Raw genomic sequence first — 26,158 nt, 5'->3', positions numbered from 1 at the left:
TCATGTACCTGGCCAAGTGAGGGGAAGCTGGAGCCCATGTCCCTGGCCAAGTGAGGGGAAGCTGGAGCCCGTGTCCCTGGCCAAGTGAGGGGAAGCTGGAGCCCATGTACCTGGCCAAGTGAGGGGAAGCTGGAGCCCATGTACCTGGCCAGGTGAGGCTGCAGTGCTGGCAGTGGTGACAGCAGGTCCTGCTGCCCTCCTACCGGGGCTCCCTGCTGCTTCCCTCTGAGCTGGCTGAGGGATACCAGCCTGTTAGCTGTCACTGCAGGCAGCAATGGGCCAGTGGAACCCTTCTGCTCTCCTCCTGCTCACCCCAGACCTACCAGGAAGGCTACAGCACGGTCCATGCCCACTTCTGCACAGCAGGACCAACTCCAAGAGGAAGAGGGGGAAAAAAAAAAAGAGTCTGGCTATGGGGTGCACAGGAAGCCATGAGCCTGCAGCCTCTCCCTTCCCGCAGCCGCTCTTGCCTCCCAGCAAGGGCCAAAGGCCTCCCAACTTCCCAGCACCTACACAGCTGGTTCACATTTGAGCTTAAACAAAAACACAGGCATGTGCTCCAACCAGACAACTGGGGCATTATTCAGTTAGCAGCATCGGGACGCTGCTCCCCCCCTCGCTCCCCATGCCTTATTATAGAACTTTAAACACTATTGATTAAATTGAAGCAGGGTTTCTCTAGCTTCAGCCCGTATCTCACATTCTCCCCTACCAAATCCAATCTCGGTATGTCTGTGAGCTATTTGGCATCCACTGTTTTTTAAGAAACATAAGAGTTTTATTTCCTGCTGAATTGACCCACGGGGAACAATTGCCCACAGAACCTTTTTATTAGACTCCTCATAAACAGTGAGGGCTGTAGGGAAAGTAGTAAACTCACCATTATTGTTTTACCATCATACAACAAATGCACAGCTCGTGGGTTAGGGAAACCCTGTGTGAGCAGTGCCTGCGTGCAAGCTGCCATCCCAGCTACCAGCTACCAGCATGGCACCCTCTGGGGATGGCACCCTGTGCGTTGTGTCCTCTGCAGCCAGCTCCCCATTGGCAGTTAATGGAAGGCAATGAGAAGCTCATCAGGTAGATAGGTGAGCTTGTGGGGTGTTTTGGAGGCCGGAATGAGCCTGCTTGAAACCAGACTGAACGACCGAGTGCAGCTGGGGAAGGGGCCCTACCTGTGAGCGTATCTTCAGTGCTGGCCCCAGCTTCAGCCCCATGTTGTTCAGCAGGTGCTCCTCTGTCAGCAAGGGCAGGGTCTCACCATCAATGGCCTGCTCACGGAATACCTGCAGGGAAGGGAGCAGGAGCCGGGCTCAGCACTGCAGGCCATTATCCATGCACGAGACACAGGAGGAAAGCATCTCCACTCTGACAACCCCTGGGGTCACTCCTACTGTTTGGAGAAAGCGGAGCCATCTGGCTTGTAAAGCACAGCAGCCTTCAGTGGGCACACGCAGCCCTCACCCCTGCTGGCTGATAAAAAAGCAGCTCCACAGAACGCATTCTAATGCACCCAGCCTTGCTCAACTGTGCCATCTGAATGCATTTTTAAACCTGCCCCCATCTATCTCCGTGGGCAAGGTGATGCAGGAGTTCTGTGCTGTGAAGGGCTGCACACGTGGGCTTATTGCTCCTTCAAACTAAGCAAGCCAGGTTCTGGGCCACGTCAATCCCATGCCCATTGTGTTGGGTTTATTGGGTTCTTGCACCCCCTGGCCTTTTCCCACACGAGCATCCCAATCCCACAGCCTCCTCTGCAGGGGCTTGGCACGGCACTGCCATCACCCAGCAGCACAGCGAGGGCAGCTTTCCACTCCCTGTCAGATCGCAGGCAGTGTTTTTTATCGCTGGGCTCCACAAGCAAAACTGCTTATGACTGCAGTGTGTGTTTCTGCTCTTTGACCCTGCGAAACTTAATATGCCCGTTTCCTTCCTCCGAAGACAGCGTGGCCAGGAGCCAGCAGCCTCCCTCCCTTCAGTGCTAAAACCCAAACCAAGCAAAGCAAAGCAGCCGTCCTCCCCAGCTGTCCCACGGGTGCTGAGCCACCATGGGGACAAAGCTACGCATTGTTGCTGAAGCCTCATCTGCCCACGATGCCCGAGCAAAGCTGCCAAGAGCCGAGCTGTGTGCCCCCAGGGATGATGGCACGGATGGCATCCCCAGCACAGGGCATTACCTGAGTGTACTCAGTGCAGCCCGCCAGGTTGGACACGAAGCTGCACACGTCCTCCACCGTCCATTTGCTGATGTCCTCCAGTGCTGGGCTCTCATCGCCATCCAGAAAGAGACCTCCCATAGTGCCTGGGTCAGGGGTGGGAGGGAGGGGTGGGGAAAGGCACATAAATCATTAAAATCCCACACGGGCAACAGCCAGCCTGCAATCTGAATATTTTTCTCCAGCCACACATTCATCTTTAATGACCTGTCAATTAAAGCGTTGGGCAGGGTCAATTCATAGCTTCTTCCTCCTGGAGGTCCCCAGCTTAGCAAGGGGGGCAGGGAAAGGAAAAATCCTAGCTAATGCATTGCATGTGTGCAATGTGCTTCAGCTGCAGGGAAGAGACGGGGGGGGGAAGGGAGCAAAGAGAGGGGGGGAAAAAGGCACAGAACCCAGAGAAGCAGAAGCTCATTGCCCAGGCTGGGGGCTGTCCCCTGCTCCAGCCCTGCTCTGCCGTGCTGGCAGCTCGCACAATGATAACAAATAGGCAGCGGGCAGCTCGGAGGGATGCACCTTCTGTTCTAATAATGACATGTCACCGGGTGCTGCCGGCCCGGAGGATGCGAGAAGGGCAGCGTTGTTCCCTGCCAAGCCTCTGTCTGCCTCGGTGATAAATGATGGGCCGACGGAGCGGTAATGGATTGTGGAGCAGCACGCAGATGGGGCCCAGCGTGCGGCACCGAGCGGCGCTCATCGTCCCAAGGCAGTGCCCCATACAGGTGTCACAGCACGGCCCTCGTGTCCCTGCTGCAACCCAACCCAAAGCCGACCTGCCTGTCATTTTTCCTCCAGCCGTTTTGGAAGAGCTGGGAGCTCTCTGCAGCCTCTGCTACGGGGATGCACGGAGCAAAAGAGCCCTTAGGAAAAGACCCAGGGCTTGCTCTGCGAAGCAGCAGCGAAATCGGGAACGCTGATCGCTGCCAAAGCCTGCAGACAGCGCTGGTGATGGAAATGCAAAGCGATGATAATAAATGGCTGTTAAGGAACTGGCGGTGCCGGGGGCAGCGAGCCCACCCGCAGCACGGCTCCCTGCCGAGCCCCAGCGCCGCGCTGCCTCCTGCTAATTGCTCTGCTAATTGCTGCGAGCTGAGGTGGGTTCGGGCTTTTGGCTGAGAGAGGTGGTGCGGTGGTTTCCCTGCCTTGTCCCAGCCGTGCAGCTTGCTGCAGGGGGCGATTACACACACACACACACAGCCCAACGATTTGGGCTTGGAAACTGGGTGAGCGCCTCCCTTCCCAGCACACCACTTCTGGCCGTTCCCATTAAGAATTCCCACTGCCTCTTCCTGAAGCTGTCCATGGCCCCCGGGTGAAGGTCCCTGCAATGGGGAGATGCCTCCATCCATCACACTATCCAGCCTGTGCGTGTGGCTTGGACTCAACTTCGTCCCTGCTGGCAATTATCACCATCCTTGTCTTCCCTCAGTGCAAACGGAGACCTTTAAGCTCATTAAAAGGTGTTTGCTTCCCGCAGCCACAGAGAAGAACCATAGAATCATTAAGGTTGGAAAAGACCACTTAACACATCAAGACCCCCCCTGCCCCACCACCACCATGCCCGCACACACAACCACAGAGTCCTTAAAGCTGGAAAAGACCTCTAAGAGGCTGACCCACCACCATCACCACGTTCACTCGCAGAATCATCAAACCACAGAACCATTACGGTTGGAAAAGACCATCAGACCATCCCATGCAACGCCACGTCCCTCAGTGCCACATCTCCATGGTTTTTGAGCTCATCCACGGGCGGTGACTCCACCGCCTCCCTGGAGACCCTTTTCCCAACACCCAGCCCCGCTCTTCGGCGCGCTGCTGCACCCCGAAACCCACCTGCATGGAAGTAGGGGCTCATGGTGTAGGGGAAGCCGAAAGGCAGCGGCTGAGGCGGTGGGATGGAGGCTGGCGGCAGGTACTTCACCTCGCTCTTGTTGATGCCAGCACCAAGCAGGTGGCTGGGGGACTCAGCGCTGGAGGAGCTGCAGGGCGCATTCTGGCTGCCGGTCCCTTCGCCCAGCTCCTTGCCCCCCTCGCACCCTTTGCCCGTCTCTTTGCACTCCTTCAGCTCCGTGGCTGAGCCGCTGCTCTCTGCCTTCAAGCTCTCCGCTTTCTCATCGCTGACGTCGGCGTCGCTCTCCGAGTCCTTCATCTCCTCGTCATTACAGTCCTGTGCTCCGTCCCGCGCCCGCGGCTCCGCCGGTTCCTTGGCCTCGCTGGCTCCCTGCGGCTCGGCACGGTGATGTGCCGCCTTCCGGCTGCCCCGCCGCGGCTGTTCCTTGGGCGGCGTGGAGCTGCTGGGGATGCTGGGGTTGAGGGACAGCAGCGGTGCGTTGTTGTGCCGCAGCACCAGCATGGCGTTGCGTCGCGACAGCTCGTCCCGCAGCGGGTGGCCCTCGGGGATGTCGTGCACGTTGCGCAGGGCGGGGTGGTCCGGGGGCAAGCCGGGGTGCAGGCTTAGAGGGTCACCAGCCAGCAGCCGTTGCCGGTGAAGGTTCTCCAGCTCCTTCTGGCGGATGATCTCAGCCGACATCTCCAACCTGCAAGGAGAGAAATGGGGGAAAAAAATGGAGAGGGGGGCTCCAAAGCTTGCTAACCTCACTGGAGCCCGGGGGCGCCTCAAGTACAGCCCCTGCACACCCACAGCCATTTGTCTCGCCTGGCCAGGCTGCTTAGGTGCAGCTCCTCCAGACTGGCATCGTGCACCATTCCACAGGTGAAGGGGAAAGGCAGCGGGAGGCAAAACAAGGCAGCGGAAGGGTAGCAAAGGGAACAGAGGGCAATGGAAGGTAACAGAAGGCAAGGGGAGGAAAAGCAATGGAAGGGAAAGGAAAGGAATGGGAGGCAAGGGGAGGCAAGAGGATAACGGAAGGGAAGGCAAAGGAAGGCAACAGAACGAAAGGGAAAGGATAGAAGGTAATAGAAGGTTATGAAAGAGAAGGGGAAGTAATGGATGGCAACTGAAGGGAACGGAAGGCAATAGGAGACAATGAAATGTAATGGAAGCCAAGAGAAGGTAACAGGAAACAACAGAAGGCAACGGGAGGCAGTGGAAAGCAATGGGAGGCTTGTCTTCTGCACCAGCCCTCTGTACTCCTTACCTTGCCAGGTTTTGCTTTCGTAGCATCTCTTGCTGCCGTGCAAACATCTCTGCTTGCGCCGGCTGTAGGAACCCGTAACCTGGGGACAGGGAGAAGAACACTGGGTTATTCATCTCTGCGTGCAATCCTGGCTCACCCAGGAGGGCCAGCTCTCCAGAGGGCTGTGCAGGGAAGGGCTGTGCTCACCTGGTGTCTGGCACAAGGCTGAAGGCACCCCGAGGAAAGGAGGTCGCAAGTGGGGCCCCAGGGCAATATGGGGAGCGTTCTGGGGCGAGAGCAGAGGCGGCGGGTGGGTTATCTCCCTGCAGGAAACAGAAAAGAAATCCACGCTGAACACCTGGAAGCAGTGATGGGAAGGTGCTGGCTTAGGCAGAGCATCTCTTCTGTGCACCAAGGCCGAGATAAAAAGATGCCCACTGCCCATATGTAGAACTTGAAAAGAGGAATGCAAGCAGGGAGTGGAGTCCATGCCAAGAATTGCTTTGGGAGCTGGATGGGCCGGTCAGTGAGCTGCAGGAGATGTGAGGGGTGGGAAGGGGACAATGCACGGAAGCACGGCAGGTAGAGCTTGCTTGCTTGCAAAGAACAAAAAACAGGAGAAAACAAGAACATGCAAGAAAGGAATAGGAGCCAAGGTCTCTTCCATTAGTCAAATCTGCCCTGGGAGCCTGCAAGCAAATCTCTGCTTTCCGGCTGCACGTCTCTTAATTCCTTTTGATGGCCACTTACAACATTATTACCTTCACCGGGGCATCCAGAGGCAGAGCCAAGTGCTGCGCCATTTATTTTCATTTTACAGCATCTCCCCATAAAATCTGCTTTGGGAGAGACTGGAAGGCAGCGGGGAGGAACGGGGACGTGGGAGTGTGGGACAAGGGGAGAATCCCAGGCGGGGACGGATCGCCAGCAGGGCACACGGCGTGAGGTGCCACGGGCAGATGGCTGCACAGCACTGCAGCTTTCCAACGGCCACTGCAAGAGAAGGATGCCGCCCTCTGAAATTCCTCCCCTTCCCGGCCGCCTCCGGCTCTCCTTCCCTCCCTCCTTCCTCCCCTAGCTCTCCTCTAAACTAATTGCACAGCTCGCCGTGTCTGGAGGAGAGCCACGGATCGATCCGTCGCTGCTGAAATGTTAATGCTAATCGTATAACCGCTCCGCCAGCACCTCGCACTTCGGTGGCAGCTCCAATTAATCTCAGGTAACGCAGCGCCGTGACCTTCGGCTCCGAGCCGGGGCAGCAGCCAAGCGATGCTTATGTAATTACACCATGAAGTGTGTAATCACCTGCCCTAATCCCCGAGGCCTCACAATTAGCTGAGGCCTCGGTCGCTGGGCTGCCAAGTGCTTTGCCACCCCGGACAGCCTGCAGATGAATAACGGACAATTAAAGCGGCATGACGGGGGCGAGGAGGTGTCCGTTCGATCGTAATTAGCTGTAATCATGGGGAGACGAGGCTGGCAGACGTGCTGTTCGTTTGATAAGAAGCAATTTAGGGAACGGAGTCGGCTTTTAACCGTTCCCCGGCCAGGCAAACGCTGGGTGCAGCCCCGTATCTGTGGGCACGGAGAAGGGGAATCGGCGTGGGGAGAGCGGGGCTGCCCACAGAGATGCTTAAAAACCCAGATTTTAGCTGAGAAGAGTCAATCTGTGCTAGGGACCAGGGCTGGGCATGGGGAAAATGGAAGGCTCTCTGGTTAGAGGCAAGCAGAGCGTTAACCAGAGGATGGTTTTGTGCGTAAGGTTGCACGCTGTGATCCCAAAGGAATCCACACCCGCTCTTGCTCAGCCCCTCTGCTCCATGAGGAGCTGCGCCACCCCCGGCCCTGCAGGAGCTGAGATGCTCAGGGCTGGGAAGCGATGCTCTGCTGGGAAGGAGGGACCGTGCTGCCACGCACATGGCCAACAGCGGCGGGGACCCCAATGGGATGTGGAGATGCAGACCAAAAGCCAAAGCCTCGCGCCTTCCTCCCTCAGGCAGATCTCAGCCTTCAGCTGATCCTTCCCTTCCTCCTCTTCTTCTGCCTCCCTGACGAAGGGCTGAGCTGCACTCCCAGAGCACCAACGCAGCCCTGGGCCATCGCATCCGATAAGCCTCGCCTTTGCAACGAGCAATTCTGTGACCGTCAGAGTGCTCCTGCATATTGCCCCCAGCCCTCTTTTCCCCCCTGCCATGCCAGCTGGAGCCTCCCGAGCACAGTATTAGGGGATTTGCACTGCATGCTGCTAAATTTGATATGTCCTTTAACAGGAGACAAATGGTTCGCGAGGCTTAAAAAGTATCGACTTTTCCTTAACAATAAGCGCTAATGGCCTTCAAATAATCAATATTTAAAGTCATTATGGGGTTACACATTATACTGTTAAATCGGAGCCTCACGCTTTAACCCCATCGCATCCTCCCAGCGTGCTCCAAAGGCTGCGGTGCGAGATGGGAACGGGTCTGGGAACGCAGATTGGAAGCGGCAAGGCGTGGAAATAAATTTAGAACGGCTGGAAGAAGGGGGAATAAGAAGGCAGGAGAGCTCTGCTCCCTTCTGCTCTGCGTTTGATAGGAAGAGACACTTGAAACCCAAGGTAAGAGGCAGGCGGCACGCAGCTCGGGGCTGGCTGGCTGTGCTGGCAGCAGGCTGCAGCCATCATCACGACACCTCCCAGCTCCATCCTTCCTCCTTCCAAACCTTTTTCTAGCTCCAACCCCAACAGCCCTCCCCTACAACCTGCCTGCTGTAGGAGCTCCATCCCTGAACCCACCTGGAACCCCAGCCCTGCGCCCACCAAGCTGCTTCTGCTGCTGGGAATGGAGCAGCCTACATCCCACCTGCAGTCTGCCTCCACCACCACCTCCTCAATGCTCAGTGCCCACCTGAACCTCTGAAATTTCTTACCCCTCTGAAGCAGAGGTGCACAAAAGCTGCTTTGATTTACCCTGTGATAGAGAGCATGGCCCAAGTGCCCTGCTGACAGCTGCAGGCAGGACACATGCTAGGAGTTAACCCACAGCAAGAGCTACCCCATGGCAGGAGTTAACCCAGTGCTTTCCTGCTTAGCACTGTGCAGCATCCCAACAGCTCTCGGGGTGCTCAGGCACCCAAGGAGACTGCACCAGGAGCAGGATGCACAGACAGGGCTCTACTGCTGGTGTCTCAGGCCTGGAGCTGCTGGATTGGACCGTGCTTCCTTTGCTTCCCTGCCTCATTCACAGAATCACAGAATTGTAGGGGTTGGAAGGGACCTCCAGAAATCATCGAGTCCAACCCCCCTGCCAAAGCAGGTTCCCTACACCAATTGACACCCTCGTTCTGCTTGTGTGCAAGCTGGCACGGGGCTGCCAACATCCTGCTTTGTGCTGCTCTGCTTTGACTGCAGTTCTCAGGGACCTTCCTGGACCATATGCTTTCAAAGCAAGGAAAACAATCACAATGAGGGAAAGTGAGCCATAGGACTTCCTGAGGGCTGCACACACAGCTGGCACAGGTACCCAGCAGCCTTATGGATGGGCCACACCTGGGGGTGCTTCGTGCACCTGCACTGTGGGCATCCAAATGGGGGAGGAAGGGGGGGTGACCCAAAGGGCAGGGGAAGGTCTGCACCCAGCCCTATGGGATTCCTCTGCCCCGGATGGAAGGCGGAGGCTGCAGCTCCTGTGAGCATCCCCACCTCCCAGATCTGGTGGGGAGGCACGAAGCACTCAGTTCATTTCCCTCTGGAGTTGCTGATTGCAGAGGGCACGGCTGGGGAGGGGAGGGCCGGCTTCCCAGCACTGCTGGCAGCAGGAGAGAGAAGCCTCGCCTCCTTCTTCCTCCAAAAAAAAAAAATAAATAAATAAAAGGAAATTTCTTCTCTTTTTCTTCCATCCCAGCACATTCCTTCTGTCTCTCATCTGGAGAAGCCACAAAACACAAACTTCAACGTCTCCACTCGCTCCGGGTAGAGCCGGGCAGGGGGTCTGGGCTCCCCCACAGCCACAGGGTGGGCGCATCGCCTCCTGAACACCCCACGTTACACCTGCATGAGCTGCAGCCCCCCTCCCCAGCCCCACACCGGTGGGTTACCTGTCGGGGAAGTGGCTGTCCCTGTGCTGGGGGAGGCCCTGCTTCCTGCGTTGCGAGGACGAATTGCCAGCAGTGGGGATGTGAGCTTCCATCGCTCCCGGGTTCCGCGCAGCCGCCGCCGCCGCCACCTCTTGCCGAGCCCGGAGGAGATCTGGGGAGAAGGGAAGCGCTGAGCCCAAGCCCCGCTAACCCTGGGGTCCCTGGTATCCCCCCCCCTCCTCCTCCTCCCAGACACCCCCCCCAACCCCCTCCCTGCCCCACTTCCCCCTGCGCTGCTGCCGGCTCCCCGCGGGTGACAGCGCTCCTCCAGCTCCCCCCTCTCCCCGTGTCCCCCCTCCCCATCCTTCATCCCTGCGGCCCTCGGGCGACAGCCACCCCCCACCCATTTCTTCTTCCCCCCCCATCTCTGCTGTCACGCGGCGCTCACTCGGCGCAGCAGAGCCGCCTCCACCTCCGCAGGAGTTTGGCAGCAGAGGAAATTGTGCAACTCCGAGAGAAGCAGGGAGGAGGGGGGGGGGGGGGGGGATGGAGGAGAGAAGGAGGGGGGGCTTAATTGCCTCCCATGGCAGAGGGAGGGGAGGAGGAAAGGAGGCCCCCCCACAGCAGCAGCAGCAGGATGCTGGTCCTGCAGGTTGCTGCACGCCTGGTGCTGCTGCGGGACAGGAGAAGGCTGCTGTTCCCTCACCGAACCCATCCGCACCGTAAGACCCCCCCCCCCCCTAACAACAGCCATTTCCCCCCCCCCCCCCCACCTTCCCTCCTCCCCCCTCCTTTCCCTTTCTTTCTCTCAGCTCAAACCCCCACCGGACCGCATTAAAGCCCGGAGCACTCGGAGCCGGGGCACAGCGCTCCTTCCACGCTCATTAATTAATTACCTGCAGGACCCCAGGTCACCCCTCGCGGCGGTAATTCAGCCGCCTGGCGTGCAGCCAGCTGCAGCAGCCGCATCGATCCCCAGCGACCACAACAACCCACGCCACCCCCCCCCGATATCCCCTCACCCCCCCCCCCCCAATCACACACACACACAAGCTCTGCTATTTACAATCCTGCACTCTGACAGTTGGGAAATCAGATTGATGGACAGCGGGACGCCGCCGGTTGAGGTTCCAGGCGGGCTGGAGGGAAAAGAGGTTGAGGAAAAGGGGAGGCGGGGGGGGGGGGGGGGGGGGGGGGGGAAGCAATTAAAAAAAAAAAAAAAACAACCCTAAATTATTAACGTTTTTTTAAATTATTAATGGTATCGGTGCCTCCGTGCGAGCCGGCGGATAAACTGCGCTTTGTAGGGGCAGTAATAATTGATAGCTGCGGTGTGGAGCCCATCCAAAACGCACGAGTTCTGTCTCTGCTCCCAACGCTCAGGGTGACCCCTTCCGCCAAGGAGAAAACTGCCTCACAACCATTATATATATATACATACATTGGGCTTTTAAGGTAATGAGCTCCTTCAGTGGGGGGGAGAGGAGGGTGGCACTGGGGGGGTTCTGCCCCACGGAGCTCCGCAGCTCTGCATGGGTGTGGGAACACTGATGAGCCAATTCTGACACTCCAGCAACAGGAATCGCCTTCTTGCCCCCAGAGAAGCCAATCAAATCAAACAGAGTGGAAAAGAAGACAGCCTCTTCATTAACCTAACAAGGAGCCCTGGGGATTTGCGCTCCCAGACTGGAGATTCTCCTCCAGCTCCTGCTGGATGGATGGATGGATGGATGGAATGCTTCGCGGGTGCTGCTCGTGCTCCTTCCCCACAGCCCTGGCTGGGAAGCAGCAAAGGGGCTGTGGGTTCTGCACAGCACCACTCGTCAGCAGTGCTCCATGCTCTCTGCCCCCAGGCTGGAGCCATGCTGTCACCTCCTGCCTCTCCTGCACTGCCAGATGCAGGCAGCTGGGTCCCATCCATCCTCCCCGCAGCACAGGAGCCTGCAGCTTGCTTGCGTGGGGATGCTGAGCATCCCAAGGACGATGAGCTCCTGAGGATGCTGAGCCCTCCCCAGGGTGGAACCTCCATCTGCCTGGTGCCCCCTTTAGGCACAGCACAGCATCGTGCAGCCACGCTGCATTCAGGCAGCTTTGTCCCCATCTGATGGCAAACCCAGCAGTGACCCTTCCTGTCATGCAGCACCAACAGGCACCGCAGGGACTCCTCCCACACGACACTGCCCCAGCTCAGGGCACAAAGCAGGGATGGAACAAAGCAGGACCAGGGGTCCCCTGCTGTCCCTAAGCACACAACTCCACCTCAGAGGAGCAGACCGTCCTGGGAAGGCCTGCAGCCAGCTCCTTGGTGCTGGAAGCTGCAATCTACGTGCAACCTGGAAGCCCCCACTGCTGGGGACCAGAGTGAGCCCTGGGGATGCAACACCACTAAGTTCAAGAGATGACACCATGCAAGAACCTGTCCCACCGACTGCAGCATTTCCCCTGCATCTCAGCTGCATCTACACGTTTTAATTGTTTGTAAAGCCATAGGACACCTAATTCTTATTAAGGCAAAAGGCCGCCGACACCAATTTTGTCTGCATGCACAAACCTCCTGAGCTCACGCTGTCGATGCTTAACGACACCACATCCAAAGCCCATCAGCAAAGGGCATCCCACGGCACCACAACCACACGCAGCAGACTGGGAACAGCCCATCTGACAAAACCTGAGCTCCCCACCCCAAACCCCAAGCCCTACCTCCGTGGCTGGGCACTGCCATGCTGTTGGCCAGCTGGTAGAGCCGCTGCTGCTGCTGCTCCTCAAACGTGCCGTGCTCGTTCAGCGCCGACATCATGCGCCTGTAGTGCTCCCTCTGGGGTCATCTGAGGTCACTGAGTCCCTCCACGCAGAGGCGTGTGGGAGTTTTCTAAAGGACAGAAAGGTTTGGTGTTGGGACAATCTCCCTTTAGCTCTGGCACGTGCAGAACCCAATGAGGTGCCAGCTGTGTGCATACCCACGGCTTGGCCTCCAGCCACGGCCGGGCTCACACACAGCAACACCCACAATTGCTCTGTAGCACACACAGATGCTGGTCTTTAGCACAGGGACACAACCACACCACTGGAAGGACACCAACCTAGACGACCACAGAACCGCAGCATCGTTCAGATCCCCACCCCACCTTGCCCACTCCATGCCCCTCACAGTGCCACAGTCTCAGCACCCTGATGATGGCAAACCCCTCCACCCTCCCCGGGCAAGCCCATGCCCACACATGGCTGCTTTTGCATCTTCTTCCCCTTTGCCAGCTCTGATCCCACGGCAGGCAGTGAGGACAGCCAGGCAGTGCAGGAGCACACACAGCACACTGCTGCGGGTCTGTGCACGCAGCCCCACCGCCCCGAGGCCAACGTAATCACACCCAGGCTGGCAACGAGGAGATGAAAACACAGAAGCTCTGTGTTTACTGTAAGCAATGCACAGTGATTACCCTTCTCCCCCTCTGTGGTGGTTTTATCTCGGATCTCCTCCAGGGCCAAACCCTTCCCGTGATGGGGGAACTCCCAGCAACAAGGTGGGCAGGAGAACCACGGGACCCCCTACAGCGTGCCCCCCAGCCCCACACTGTGCCCCCAGTGCCAGGCAGGCACGCTGCCTGATGCCTTCCCTTCACAGCTTGGAGGATTGTCACCCCCCTCCCCCCATGCCCTGCCAGCCCTACACGCTCACATTTCCATATGAGGACGCCAGATACGTTCTGCTCTGCTTGACAGCCACTGCTGCACCGCCAGGGGCTCCTCCTGAGCATCCCAGGGGAGGGAGGGATGGTGGAGGGAGGGCTGCTGCCCTGTTGGGAGCACTCCCAGCCCTACAGGTGCTTTTCCCTGGGCCAGGGAAGGACTGGCCTGCTGGCTCTGGCTCTTTGCTATGACACGGGTCACCTTCCCTCTTCCAACAGTTGGGGTCCCAAATCCCACATGGGCAGCCCATGGAGTCTGTGGCACAGGATGCAAAGACACTTCTAACCCCCCTTCGGCCCCTTTACGTGGCAGAGAGTGGGCAAACTGAGACTCAGAAAGCATCTCCATCCCATTCTGAGGCCCAGAACACCTGCCAGGTGCCAAGAATTGCTGGGGAGCCCCCTGTGCTCGAGCACAACACAAACAGGGAACGTGGGGGCTGCCAGACAGCTCAGCTCAGACTTTCCACCCTGTCTTGCAAAGGGCAGGGAAAGACTTTCTGAGAAAAGAAGTGGGAGTGGAAAGTTTGCTTTTATGCCAGGCATCCTGGGAACCCCTCTCAGAACGAGTGGGGGAATCCCTGCCTGAGTCACCCGGAGCATTTGGATCCCGAGAGCAAAGCCCAGGGCTGTGCTCAGCCCTACAGGGCAGTGGGAAGGCAGAGGATGGGACAGCATGAGACCACTGCTCCCATGGCAAAACCATCCATCCATTGGGCTCTTCTGAGCAGAATCCCAATGCAACAGCAATAGGGCAGGTGGGTGATGAAAGGAGAAGAAGCCAAGGGCAGCATACAGGGGTTCCCCCTTTGCACCTCTCAGTGAAAAGCTAAGGTGCTCCTGTTGGAACAGAGAGCACAGGGGAGGTGGGACACGTGAAACAAAGATCTGGCACGCTGCAAGAAGTGACACGAGCATCCCATAACGTGGGGACAGGGAATCACCAGCAGAGAGGACATTCCATCAAACCAGGCACCATCACCTACAATACATCCAGACACACCAGCACGTCAGGTTTTCAGCCTGCAGGACCCCCCCCCCCCCCCCTCCAAGAACACACCTCCAGAGGACCCGGCCCTGACAGCTCTCATTCCTTCCCACAGCCAGGGGGACTGCAGATGGGGTGGGCACTGCTGGCAGCTCATTAGGCACAACTTCATAACAAAGCCTGCAAGCCAGCGGCCTGCACGCCCTCCTTTAGGCAACGCGGAGACAAACTCATTAGCTGCAGGCTCCATTACTCTGCTGGCTGTAAAGAAAGTTTTCAAATCGCCTTTGCAGCAAGGAGCCGTGGAACAAATCAGATTTTTAAATCCCCTCTAAAAGAGAAACCTTCTGCAGATCACATGTCTGCAGGAACGCTGCCAGGCGAGCAGCCAGGCAGCCCCATCCTCCCTTTAAGGGAGCAGATGCCAGCACGATAAGCCCCGCCGTATCTTTTATATTAAACACGTAATCAAGGCGTTCTGCCTCAAGAGCAGACACCCCTCAAACCCACCGCGAAGCTGCAGCTTGCTCTGCAGACCGCAAAGCCATCCTTCTCATTAAGAGGCAATTCCCCCCCCACTTTGATGAGATAAAGCCCCCCCCCCCATCTCAATTAAGTTAAGAAAGGAGAAGAAAGGGGCGGAGGGAGGTGGCACTTACCCTTTGGGGACTCACTTCGGGCTTTCTTGCTCTCTAACGGGCACTCACTGCTGCTGTTGGGAGAGCATACTCTTCTCTTGCCTAAAATGTCATCTAGGAGAGATGAGAGCTGGGTGTCAGAGGCTGCCCCGTGCAGAAGCAGCTGGGGGGGGCTCTGCTGCTCTCCAACGCGCGCTCACGTGCACTACAGGCAAAGGAAGAAGAAAAACCACCCCCCCAAAAAACCAAACCAAGCCCTAAAGTAAGAAAAATCATCATCCCGAGAGCCGCGCTCTGCTTTCCTAATCGCGCAGCCCCAAAGCGCGTAATGACTGCTGGAGCTCTGATCAATGCCACGCTCTCCAGCCATAAATCCCCAACCCGCCTCGTTTCCTTACTGAGTTTCATCGTTTGTTCTGCTGCCTTTTGTCCCCCCGGTGCTTCCACTCCTTTCATGCCCCGATGCAAAAAAAAACAACACGCCAAAAGCACAACAGCTCCGCGACTCTTCCCACCACCACCGTGTCTCTCTCTCTCCCTCTCTCTCTCTCTCTCTCTTCCCCCTCCTCCCTCCCTCTCTCTCCTCTTCAAAACCTCAAGGTCCTCTGCAATCTTTCCCCTCGGAAACGCTCGAGCCCTTTGCATTAGCGCAGCCCCACGAACCAAATACCCAATACACAATTACAGCATCCCCAAACGGATTCCGAATCGATAGCCTCCCATAATAACGCTGGGGAAACTGAAAGCATGATGTTGCATATGGGCAGGAAGGAAGAGGCTGTTTGTCACTGCGAGCATCAAATCCTCATCTATCAAGGGCTTGTTAAAGATGCAGCATCTTCGGGAGGAGAGCTCGCAAACAAGCAGCATCTGAGCCAGCACACAGAGCACCTGCAAGCAACGCTGCTGCAGCTTGCAGCATGCACTCGTTAGGGAAGGCTACACAGCCCCACGGTGCTATTTATGAGCAGGCAGATTCCAGGTGACATTGTGAGCCAAGCCAAGTGTCCTTCGTGCTCAGAGTCCCTGGGTGGGCCCAGGTGCTGCTCTGGGGCTGCACTTCCCCTGGCACTGAGCACCACGCTGCAGCTCAGGAGCATCCCCAGCTCTGCACAGCTACAAGTGGCATCTCCTGGCTTCCAGCAGCACAGGCTGCCCCCTGCACCACCCACCTGCTAGCACAGACAGCACCGAGCTGGCAGCAGAGCCCCAATAACTGCCATCAAACAGCAGTAATGGCAGAACAGACGGGAGGATGGAGCCGGCCAGAGTTCACATCCCAGGTGCGGAGCCACAAATCAGCCCTGGCTGCCTTCCACATCCCATCACTCCTCCTGCCTCAGTTTACCCTTGAAATAACTTCTCCCAGCCTGGCCAGCAGGCAGCAAACCCATGTGGGTTTTTCCTTTCCTTTCTTTTTTCCACTTCTGCCTCCTGCCTTCCACAACAGCCCAATTGGGAAGGATGTTATCAGCAGGACTGCGCTGCTATCAGGGCAGGGTAGGTGACGTTGCACACCCCCATGCAGACTGAGAAATGAAAATGCTTTTTTTTTCTAGTCACCGTGCTCTGACAACAGGATTTGAGAGCCTAAGGCAGCTGGGCAGGCTGGAAGCTCAGCTCTAGGCTTCCCCACAGAGCATCATCAAACCCAACCCCAGGAGATGACAATTCCCAGAACCACACCACGATGCTTTGGCAGCAGCTCCACAGGCTCAGTTCTCTCCAATCCCTCAGCGCAACGTGAATTACAGCCCTGCAGGGACACAGGGGATGTCCTTCCCCACCAGTATCAGAGCCCTGGGCTGCCCCCAGAAGCAGCCATGGGATGAGGGGCCGGGCAGGAGGAGCAGCAAGCCGGTCCCAGCCTTTGCCAGCAGGGATCAATGGAACAAAGGCAGAGCGCAGCGCAAGGTCATGGGAAGAGCGGGCTGTCCTTTAACAGAGGGCAAGGAGAATGGAAATGGGAATGATTGGAGGGCCAGGCAAAGGGGAGCAAAGGGTTTCTGCCACTTAGCAGCAAAACAAAGGCAGCATCCTCTAGCAGCAGGTCAGCTGGACGGCCCAGAGGACACGGCAGCAGCAGGCTTCAACTCTGCACCACCGCACCGCGTTCTCCCCACGCTCCGCTCCCTCTCCACATCCATTTGTTGGCTGTTGTTTGAAGTTAGCTGCAAGCTGTCACTCTCAGACCCGTGTGTCACACAGCACGGACCCGTGTCACCGTCTCAAGCACAAAGCAGCAGGATTCCCAACGCCCAGCACATCCTCCATCCACCCCTAGCTTGGATCCCCCTTCTCAGCTCTCACTGGCCATCTGCCTCTCCTCCCACCACGCAGGCAGCATCCCGCTCCTTCCCACCTCCCCATGCCCAGCCCCAAAACCTGCTCCAGTATTTCCCTTCCCAAGGAAGGAAGCAGGGCTGAGCCAACCTCTGACCTGTCTGGAATCGGGCTGGTTAATAAGGAAGGCACACTGATGTCCCCAGGTCTCCCAGCAAAATTCCCTTTTATGGCGTGCACCGTGCCATAAAAGGGTGGTAAATATTCATAGTATGGAAAACACTCACAGAGAGGATATACTGCACTTAAGAGAGAGATCTGGATTCATTTTATATGCTGCAGAGAGGCTGTTTAGCAATTGCAAACTTGTGAATCCCCCCTTTGCTTTTTGGAAGAGATGCATGGAAGGAGGCAGGGCTGGAGGTCCGGGCGTGCTGGGGACCTGCTGGCTTTGCAGTGCTGTGCCCTCAGCACCATTTAAATGTCCAATTGCTCTCATCCAACCCCTGCAAAGCCCCGCGCCGCTGCAGCCCGTGACAGCTCTGACAGCCAGACTCCTTAATTCCTTTTTCTTATTCCCTTAATCTGTCATCTTTATCAGGCTGAGGAAGTGCCAGGCAGCGTGCAGGAGCCCCGGCCCCGATCAATCTCCACATTACAGCTGACAGAATGGTGCTAATAACTTATTGATCCTATGTTTGCCAAGCCCCACTGGGGTGGGAAGGTTTCCATTGATTGGCTCCAAGGAAGGGGCTCTCAGCTGCCAGGGGGGGGAAAGCCATCCAACTGCCCTCTGCTGAGGAGCCCGGGGATGGAGGGAGGCTGGGAAGGGCCAACAGGAGGACAAGGGAGTGGATTTGATGCGTAGGAACCGACACATCCCTATGCACATCCATAGCAGCAGGGAGATGCCACCGTGCTGACAGTTTGTTTTCAGCTGCCTGTGAGACACCTGGGAGCGGAGGTGGAAGCAGAGGAGGTTATTTTTGGAAGGAGGATCATCTCGCTCTTCCCAGAGCTGCAAGGAAAGGGAGGAAAAGTTGCTGATTATATACAGCTGTTTGGGCTGCTGTGGGGAAGCCTCTCGCTGTGACCCTGCACCAAGGTGCCCCTGCCCAAAGCTACGCTGCAGCTGCACCTGCAGGGCACAGCAAAAGGCAACGCCAGGCATTTCCACACCAGGTTTGGCCATTTTTGCTTCATCTCCCAGGACCTTCACCTCCAAAGGATGCTGGGTGCCTCCTGCTGGGCTTCAGAAGAAATAAACAGGAACCTGAAGAAAGCACAAAGGGCAGACAAGCCTCCAGACAGGCACAGCACGGACCCTCCCACTGCCTAGGTGAGCAGCCAGCCTTCCTGCAAGCCAAGGTGCCCGGGCATCCAGCTCCCAGCTGTCCATGTGGTGATGATTTTCTGCTCAATTTAAGGCAACAATTCAATAGAAGCAGCTCGGCTGTTGTTGTTTTGCTTTGTTAAATGAAAACACGGCTGCATCCCAGCTCATTATGACACGCAGCCTCTGGGATGCTGTCTCTTACCATTAGCCACAACATCCCCGGGCCCAACCCTTCCTCTCCCCTCCCCTGCAGATGAAAGCTCCAGGTTGGTGCCTTAAAGCAGCCCCAAGGAAGGGGAGGCAGGCAGCTTCACCAGCCTCAAGTCCTCAAAGCCCCCAGACCCATTTTTAAACGCTAATCTGCTTCCATTCCCTCCCCAAACTTCTCCTCCTTTGCCCCCCTGGCAGAGCATTGAGTGGAAAGGTGTGACAGGAGTGTTAAAACAGAGGAACAAATAACCTTGGGGAGAGAAGGGAGAGAACCACAGACCACCCAGAGTTGGAAGGGACTCATTGCAGGGTGCTTCTCTCCATTAAGACCCCCTTCCAAGGTACTTTTCCCTTCCTCCTCCATTTGGCATATTACATCCTGCCATTCAGCAAGCACCAGAAGGGAAGGACAGAGCAGAAAACCACAAGAGAGGGGAGAGCATCCCCCCATCTCCAGTGAGCCTGGGGGCTGTGGGTATCACTCAATCGTCACAGCTCACCTCCAGGTTTCTCCACCCAGGACCAGCCTTACTTCCAGCATCTCTGCTAGAGAGCTTCAATTTTCAATGATGATCATCTATTTGTTTTTAAAATAAGAGTCAGTTTCAGGGCAGAGCAGGAGGAGATGGATGGGAGCCCAATGCAGACACAACCCTGATGTCCAAAGAGGAGCTGGGTATCATTTTAATCAAAGGGGAGCAGCAGAGAAGAGAGCTAAGTTCCCTTGCTCTACATCTCCAATCTGTACAGAGGTCTAGCAAAGAAGCCAGGAAAGACAAGGCAGGAAGCAGAGCTCTGCCTGCCCTACTGCTGATCTGCCTCTCCATGCCCTGCTGTTCTCATGCACTTCAGAGCAGCACAAGGTGTGCACCAGCAGCACAACCAGCACCTGTCCCCCGTGAGCCTTGCAGAGCAGCAAGAGCACCCTTCTCATTTCTGACTATAAATGCATTTCCCAGGCCCTGCAGCTCTCAGCTTTGCTGATCCAGACTTCTGCAGATGCTCGAGCCCTACCCTGCAGAGCCCAGAACTAACACATGCCATTCGTTCCCAGCAGTTTCAGTCCCTTTCTACATTGCAAAGAGCATTCAAGACCCAGCAATAATTCTGCTTTCCCAGTCCACGTTGTTCAGAACTACAGCCCTGCCTCTAATCATGGTCTCAACCATAAATCAAGCAGCTCTCACAGAATTCATCATAAACCAACCAACCCTGCCGACTTCGATCCTCTTCTTGGCCCCACGGGCCCTGCAATAAACAAGCCTCTGTTTGCACTGCCCTCTGCTCAGCCCAAGAGCCAAGTGCACCCACATTAGGCTCCTCACCCTGCCCTACAAGCACACCAGGAATGGTGTGAGCATCAGTTCCAGCTCACATTGCTGTCCTCGTTGCCTCAGCTGTGCATTTCTTCCTTCCCCTGCAATGGGAGAACCTCACACAACAGTTCCAGCAGGTACAAATGAGGACCTCTGCCTCTCATCTTTGCTGCTGCTTAGCGAGAAGTACGCTTTGCATTTCTGGCATGTTAAGGATCTCAGAATTTCAGCAGCACTGATAAGGGCCAGCCGTGTCCCTGTGAAGCAAACAACATTAAAAGACCATTCTAACACACGAGGTCAGCCGAGACACCCAGACACGAGGCAGGTCACAAGGAACAACTTATCTCCCCGGCCAGTTTGCCTCTCAGAGCTGTGTAATGAAGGAGAAAAGGAGATTCAGCCGTGCCAGCAAGGAGGGGGAGCTGCTGGGGCTGCTCTGCAGACAGCACAACCCCCCGTGCAGCCCCAGCCAGGAGGGAGCCTCATGCAGGAGGAGAAGCAGGGAAGCCTCTGATTAATGAAATTACAAATCAAGCCACGCTCTCTGCAAGGCCTTTCTGCTTCACTTGATGCTAGCCCGGGGATGTTGCACTTTGCTGGCACGAGCTGATTTGCAGTAGTTTAACACAGACCACTGGACGTGAGGATAACGCAGGGCTGAGATCTCAAAACACTGCAGCACTTCACATCCCCGAGAATTCCCTTCCACGTTCACCGCCACCCAGAACACCACGAAACCTCGCACAGCTCGCTCTGAACAACAAAGAGAACAGAACAGAGCCGCCCCAAGGAATGCACAAATCTGGGGCTGAAGGAGCAGGACCGGCTCCGGCCGCTTACCTGCAGCTCCCAAGCCAACATCCACGCTGTTCCTCTTGAATTCACAGCGGCTCTGGGTCTCTGGCATAACGAGCTGGCGGCTCTGATGCAGGTTGGAGATGATAGTGGAGAGGTCGTTATCACGGCTGCAACAGAGCAGAAAAGCACCAAGTTAAGGAAATCCTATTTGCCGCCACGTAATTGATTTTCGCGTGCGGATGCCTGCGTGAGCAGCTCAGGTTTACCCCAACCTGGGGGTGGGGGTTTCTCCTTGGGATCCATTCCCAAATCACCCCCCCCTTGGTTTGGGAGAGCAAACTGCTTCCCGTAAAGGGCTGAGCGGCCGCCAGCTGTCAGCTGTGCCAGATACACACAAGGTGCGTGGGCCGCGTGGATGGAAAAACTGAATTGCAGCTCCGTCCCAGCGCTCATAGGAAACTTGAACAGAGAGAACTGATAGTTTTCTATCAGCTGCCATCCCTTCTATCCTCGAGAAGTAAGATTTTCCATTCCGGCGCTGCTGGAACGCACCGTTGTTTGCTTGGAAACTGCTCTTCTGTTCAGAGAGAAGCCCACCGTGGATCTGCACGCGTGCAGCACTCAGAGCACATGGCACAGCTCTATCTACACAGCCCTCAGAGCACTATCTGCTCCTCTCCTTGCATCAGAATGCCGAGGAGCGGGCTGGGTCCAACCAGTTTTGGCTTCCTCCCTATGGAGAAGGACCCAAACTCAGAAAGACATTCAGTGCAGCCAAGCTCTTGCAAAACACTCCTCCATAAACGCAAACAGAAGAGCTGCGAGCCTCCCTTTGCCCTCCAATGCTCCCCCTCCACCTCCCCAGCAGCAGGTGCTCAGCAGGGCTGCTCCTCACCCATCTCCCTGCAGGAAGATGCCCCACGGGGGAGTGCAGCCCCCCAGCCCTACTCACGTGCCAAGCGTGCCCGCCCGGTGCTGCCACACACAGCACATGGCCACCGCTCCCGCTGCAGGAGATGGCCTCACCTGGGAGCAGCAGGACTGCACGCAGGGTGCATGGTCTGCACTCACCCAGCTCCCGCCTGCCCTTAAATATCCCCTTCTGATCCCCTTCTTCCCCTCCCTCAGCCCACTCTCAGCACCAGATCCTCGGCCCAGTGCACAAGCGGGGGCTAATCTGTCGTCTAGCTGCCGGCTAATCAGATAAGTTTAGGGCAGAAAGTCTTTCTAGACAGAGGTACTTTCCGCGGGCGTCTGGCTCCAGATTTTCACATGGTGAGGCAGACTGGAGAGGTTCTCCAACCTGCTGCTCCCCCCGGCATCCTCAGGGATGCTCAAATCCCAAAGCTGCTGAGCACCCGGTGCGTCTTCCTCCGCTAAACCCGCACGGATTGCTCCTTATGCAAGCAGGAGGCTCATGACTGAAACGAGCCCACAGGTGAGTGGGAAGCCCGTTTCTCCTTTGCCAAGCACTTTTGGGTCTTATCCTCTTTTAGCTGCCACCTTTAAGATGCATTATGCAAATGTTTTGGTGTCTTAAGTCATTTAGGGGATTAATGTGAAGTGATTATCAGTTCTTTTTAATCATGCCAATCAATAACTGGATGTCAGGGACAGAGGACAAATGCAGATAAACGCTGCCATCAGCACAACGCTCGGGAAGGGGTGGAGGAGAGGAGTGCAGGGGGAGAGAAAAATAGGATCGTGACATCTTTGCAATGGCAGAGCATCCTGCATCCCAATGAGCACCTCTCACAGCCAAACACACCAACCTATTCCTTCCTATGGAAGGAATGGGCTTCTGCCTACACTGAAACGCAGCTGCCTTCTACAGGGAAGGAAACTGCATCAAATCTTAAGCTTTTATCCCCAAAAGCCACCTATGTTTTTAGGAGGTGTCCCATCACATTTATCAACACCCCAGCACCGGCAGGGACACCTAAAAGACCTGACCCACGCCCAAGCAGGGCTGATGGCCATCCCTAAAATGCAGCTTTGCCCAATGGCTCTGCAGAAGACAAAGCTGACACGAAGGTGACATTGAGGGAAAAGGGACACAGAGCAAAGCACGTAGGATCAGACAGCTTTTAGCACATTGCACCATCCCCAGGAGCAGCTCTGCAGCACTCGTGTGTGCTGGGAGCTCACTCTGCCATCCCCTGCCTGTTCGAGACAGAAAACTTGCAGCATTTTCACCAGCAATCCTCTTAGACCTCCAATGAGCAAAGCCCAACTGACTGCCTTCATCCCAACACCTTTTACAAAGAAAATTAAGTAACAACACAAAAAAAGCCAACCTTGAGGAAGCTTAACTTGGAACTGAATCTCAGTCCTCCAGGTGCCCCCTCTGTCCCCCTGCAGCCAGCAGAGCATCCTCCCAGTCAGTCCTGCCCTACACCAACCCATCCCCACCACCACCAGCCCTACGCCACCAGCTCCACTTGCCCTAAAACCCCCCAAAAATAGTGTTTCTCAACAAAAAGCAGCTCCTGGAAAAATTCCCCCCAGCACTCACCTCTGCCAAAAGCCAACTGCACACTGCCCAACCACCAGCACTTATGCACAGTGAGCAGCACCTGGGCAGGGCTGGCCCACAGCTGGTCCTATCACCCAGCTGACCAATGCTGGCCCCAGGGCAGCTCCCTCTGGCCAGCTGGGCCCTGATTGCTCCGTCCTGCTCACCCTGGCTGCTGGTAATTTGTGCTCACATCTTTGCCTTCATGGCTGGACTTGGTGATCTCGGTGATGTCTTCCAACCTTCACCCCAGAATCACACCATTCAGGCTGGAAAAGACCACCAAGATCCCCATATGCAACGCCAACCCATGTCACAGTGAGCCTCTGTGTCACATCCCCACAGCTCCTGAGCAGCCCCAGGGATGGTGACAGCCCTGCAAGCAGACTCACTCACTGCAACCTTGTCGTGCACAGAACAGAGCTGCAGCGCACGCAGCCAGCACAGGACTGAAGACCCTTCTCTTACAGGGAACGCAATCCAGTTTGCAGGATACTAACATCCAAAACCAGGGATGACAACGGATAGCAGCACCTGAAACCTGGCTGCTTGTCCTGGCAAGCATTAAAGCACCACAAGACCAGCAACCGAAGCTCCCTGGAAGGAAAAATGAAACGGCTGGGAGAGCATCACCCCTACAGCTCCACTCCAGCGCAGCCCCACAGGCAGGAGCCCCACTGAGGGGATTGCAAAGAGCCACGTGGAGGATTTCCCCATCTGTACAGAAGGCTGTAATCCCCCCCCAGGTGCTCACTTGCAGCCCAGCAGGGCACAGGGCTCTGCTCTCCTTTGTCTCGCTGCCTGGTGCTGCCGACGCAGGCTCCCCCCACCCATGCACAAACACACATGCACACACAATCAGATTAAAGGTCTGATCCCTTCCAGTAGCATAATATTATATTTTAAAAACCGGATTAGAGAAGGGGGGCTTGAGCAAGATACACATCTCCCGAAAGGTCAAGGAGGAGACAAACAGCCTTCTGTGGGGCTGCAGGTTGCCATGGCAATACTGGGTTTGCATGGGGTTTGGGTAATTAATGCTTTAGGGCCAATGGTGACACAGGTGTTTGTGAGCAGCAGAGGTGCATGCCCTGAGCCTGGGCACTTCAGCTCCCAGAGCACTGCTGACAGCTTCATAACCCCCCATTCCTGGATGATGGGAGCTCTGATCTGCAGGTATCCCTGCTATTTTAGCTTTGCAATGCACTCCTAGCATGAGCAGCCTCGAGTCCACAACTGAGCTTCACCCAGCCCTGCATCTGAGCAGTGAACCCAGCCTAGCTGAACTCCTTTTGTCACTTCCAATCACAGCTGACGCGCTGCTCCCTATCTGAACCCATCGTCCTGGTTCTGTGACACTGCACTGAGCAGCTGCACAGAGCAGGATACGTTCAGGAAGGGTGGGGGTGGGAAAGGGGCAAAAAGAAGCGAGCGCTGATGGCTGAGGAAGGAATGGGATGCTGTGCTCACCGTGATGTCCCTCCTGCTATAGAGCTAAAGGACAGGCAGCAGTGCTGGGGACATCTCTAAGGCCAACTCTGGCCAACCACGTGGCGCAGAGCTCACACTGAACTAAACCTGAGGTCACTGTCGGTGTCTCGGTGACGTTTACTGCTGTGCTCTGCAGAGCCTCAGAAGGGAACCATCCCAGCACACATAGTGTATGCCATGCCTCTGCCTATTCTCCACTGCGAAGAACACCCCAGGCTGCTGCAAGCTGCCATCCCACGGGAACCCTGGCCTGTCACCGGGCTCTGCCTCGCTGCTAAGAAGGAGAAGGGGTTGGGTAATTACAAAAGCTTGGGCAGTTTCCAAATCCTAATGAACGGGAGCAGCAGATCCCCCCTGCAGGAGCGCAGGGAAGCGGTGATGAAGGCTCTCCCTGCCCAGAAGCTCGCCGTGCATCCCAGGGAAACGCAGCACTGAGACACGCTGCCAACTAATGGCTGCAAAAATTACCTCTGGAGGAAAAGAAACCGCCGCTAATGCTCTCTGCGAAGGCTCTGGCTGCTGTGCTATGCTTAATGGCACTGCCTGGCCCTCCGTCTCCCCAGCACGGGTGGCTCTGATGAGGCTCTGTAATGGCACAGTAATGGGGCACCAGCAGTCACTCGATAGCTGCAGTGCTTCCAGGAACAGGCACTCATGAGGCTGTCAGAGCAGCTGCCTGCATGGGGAGGTGCTCCCCACGGAGCCCCAGTGCAAACAGGGAAGGATGAGTCTATCAGATTTGCTATGCACAGCCATCCTCGTGGGGGTACCAATGGATCAGGAGGAGGCTGAGGGTACCAGGCATGCCACTAGCTTCTGTGAGTGACTTCTGGGAACATCAGGGTTGGGTGACTGGTTGTTTTGAGCAACACCTGCAACAGAACCCTCTGCCCAGCAGTGCTTGTGAAGTTAAGCAGGGGAGCAGGCAAGGATGGGGGGTACCCACAGCACCCTGGGGATGCTCAGCTGCTTCTGAGCCACATTCGAGCTGGGAGCGACGCCTGCTAAATGTGTTTTACTTACTGAGATTAGCGGCGGCTGCATCTTTAACAAGGAGAAGGATGGGGAGACTAATGGATGGAGACAATTAACCAAAAGATAAATCAGTGTCGCAGCCCTCGCAGCCAGCGGAGGCAGCCAGGCGCCCACGGGGCCTGGGGATGGGATGCAGGGCTCTGAGCGACTGCAAAGAGCGATGGCACGGAGTGGGAGGGCAGGGAAAGGGCAAAATTGGGCCAAAATTTCCATCGTTTCCAACAGTGGCTGCCTCCTGGTGCACTGCAGCCCTCCAAACAACAACAGAAACCTCACCAAGTGTCTGCATGGGGCGGCACGTGGGCATGGGGAGAGTGGGAGGCATCAGCCAGCGAGGTGCTACAGCCAAAGAGCTACAGATGGAGCTGCTGTATGGAGGGAGCCATGCTCTCCTACTGGCCTTTTGCTGATTTTCAATCGGCTGCAGGGCAAGTGGGGAGAACCAGGTCAGAAATAGATGGGTGTCTTCCAAGGGACGGGGAGCAGGGGAGAGATGCCGGGTTTGGAAGGGAG

General features: G+C 56.4%; 1 protein-coding gene across 1 annotated transcript in view; it reads right to left on the bottom strand.

The window, feature by feature from the left end:
* The window catches only part of SAMD11 (sterile alpha motif domain containing 11), a gene marked incomplete at its 3' end in the record, with an annotated part of 68,876 nt that overhangs the window by 693 nt on the left and 42,025 nt on the right, over nt 1–26,158 (bottom strand). Inside the window, 12 exon segments of the mRNA XM_079545668.1 lie at nt 1,176–1,286; nt 2,178–2,302; nt 4,053–4,756; nt 5,318–5,396; nt 5,504–5,619; nt 9,371–9,521; nt 12,050–12,161; nt 12,163–12,177; nt 12,179–12,196; nt 12,199–12,218; nt 14,680–14,772; nt 20,647–20,771. Of these exon segments, the coding sequence (XP_079401794.1) occupies nt 1,176–1,286; nt 2,178–2,302; nt 4,053–4,756; nt 5,318–5,396; nt 5,504–5,619; nt 9,371–9,521; nt 12,050–12,161; nt 12,163–12,177; nt 12,179–12,196; nt 12,199–12,218; nt 14,680–14,772; nt 20,647–20,771 (1,669 nt within the window).

This window comes from Tetrao urogallus (genome assembly GCF_951394365.1).
Source record: "Tetrao urogallus genome assembly, chromosome: 21".
Classification (NCBI taxonomy): domain Eukaryota; kingdom Metazoa; phylum Chordata; class Aves; order Galliformes; family Phasianidae; genus Tetrao; species Tetrao urogallus.
The sequence above is the reverse complement of the archived record's forward strand: the minus strand, read 5'-3'. Positions and strand labels throughout refer to the sequence as shown.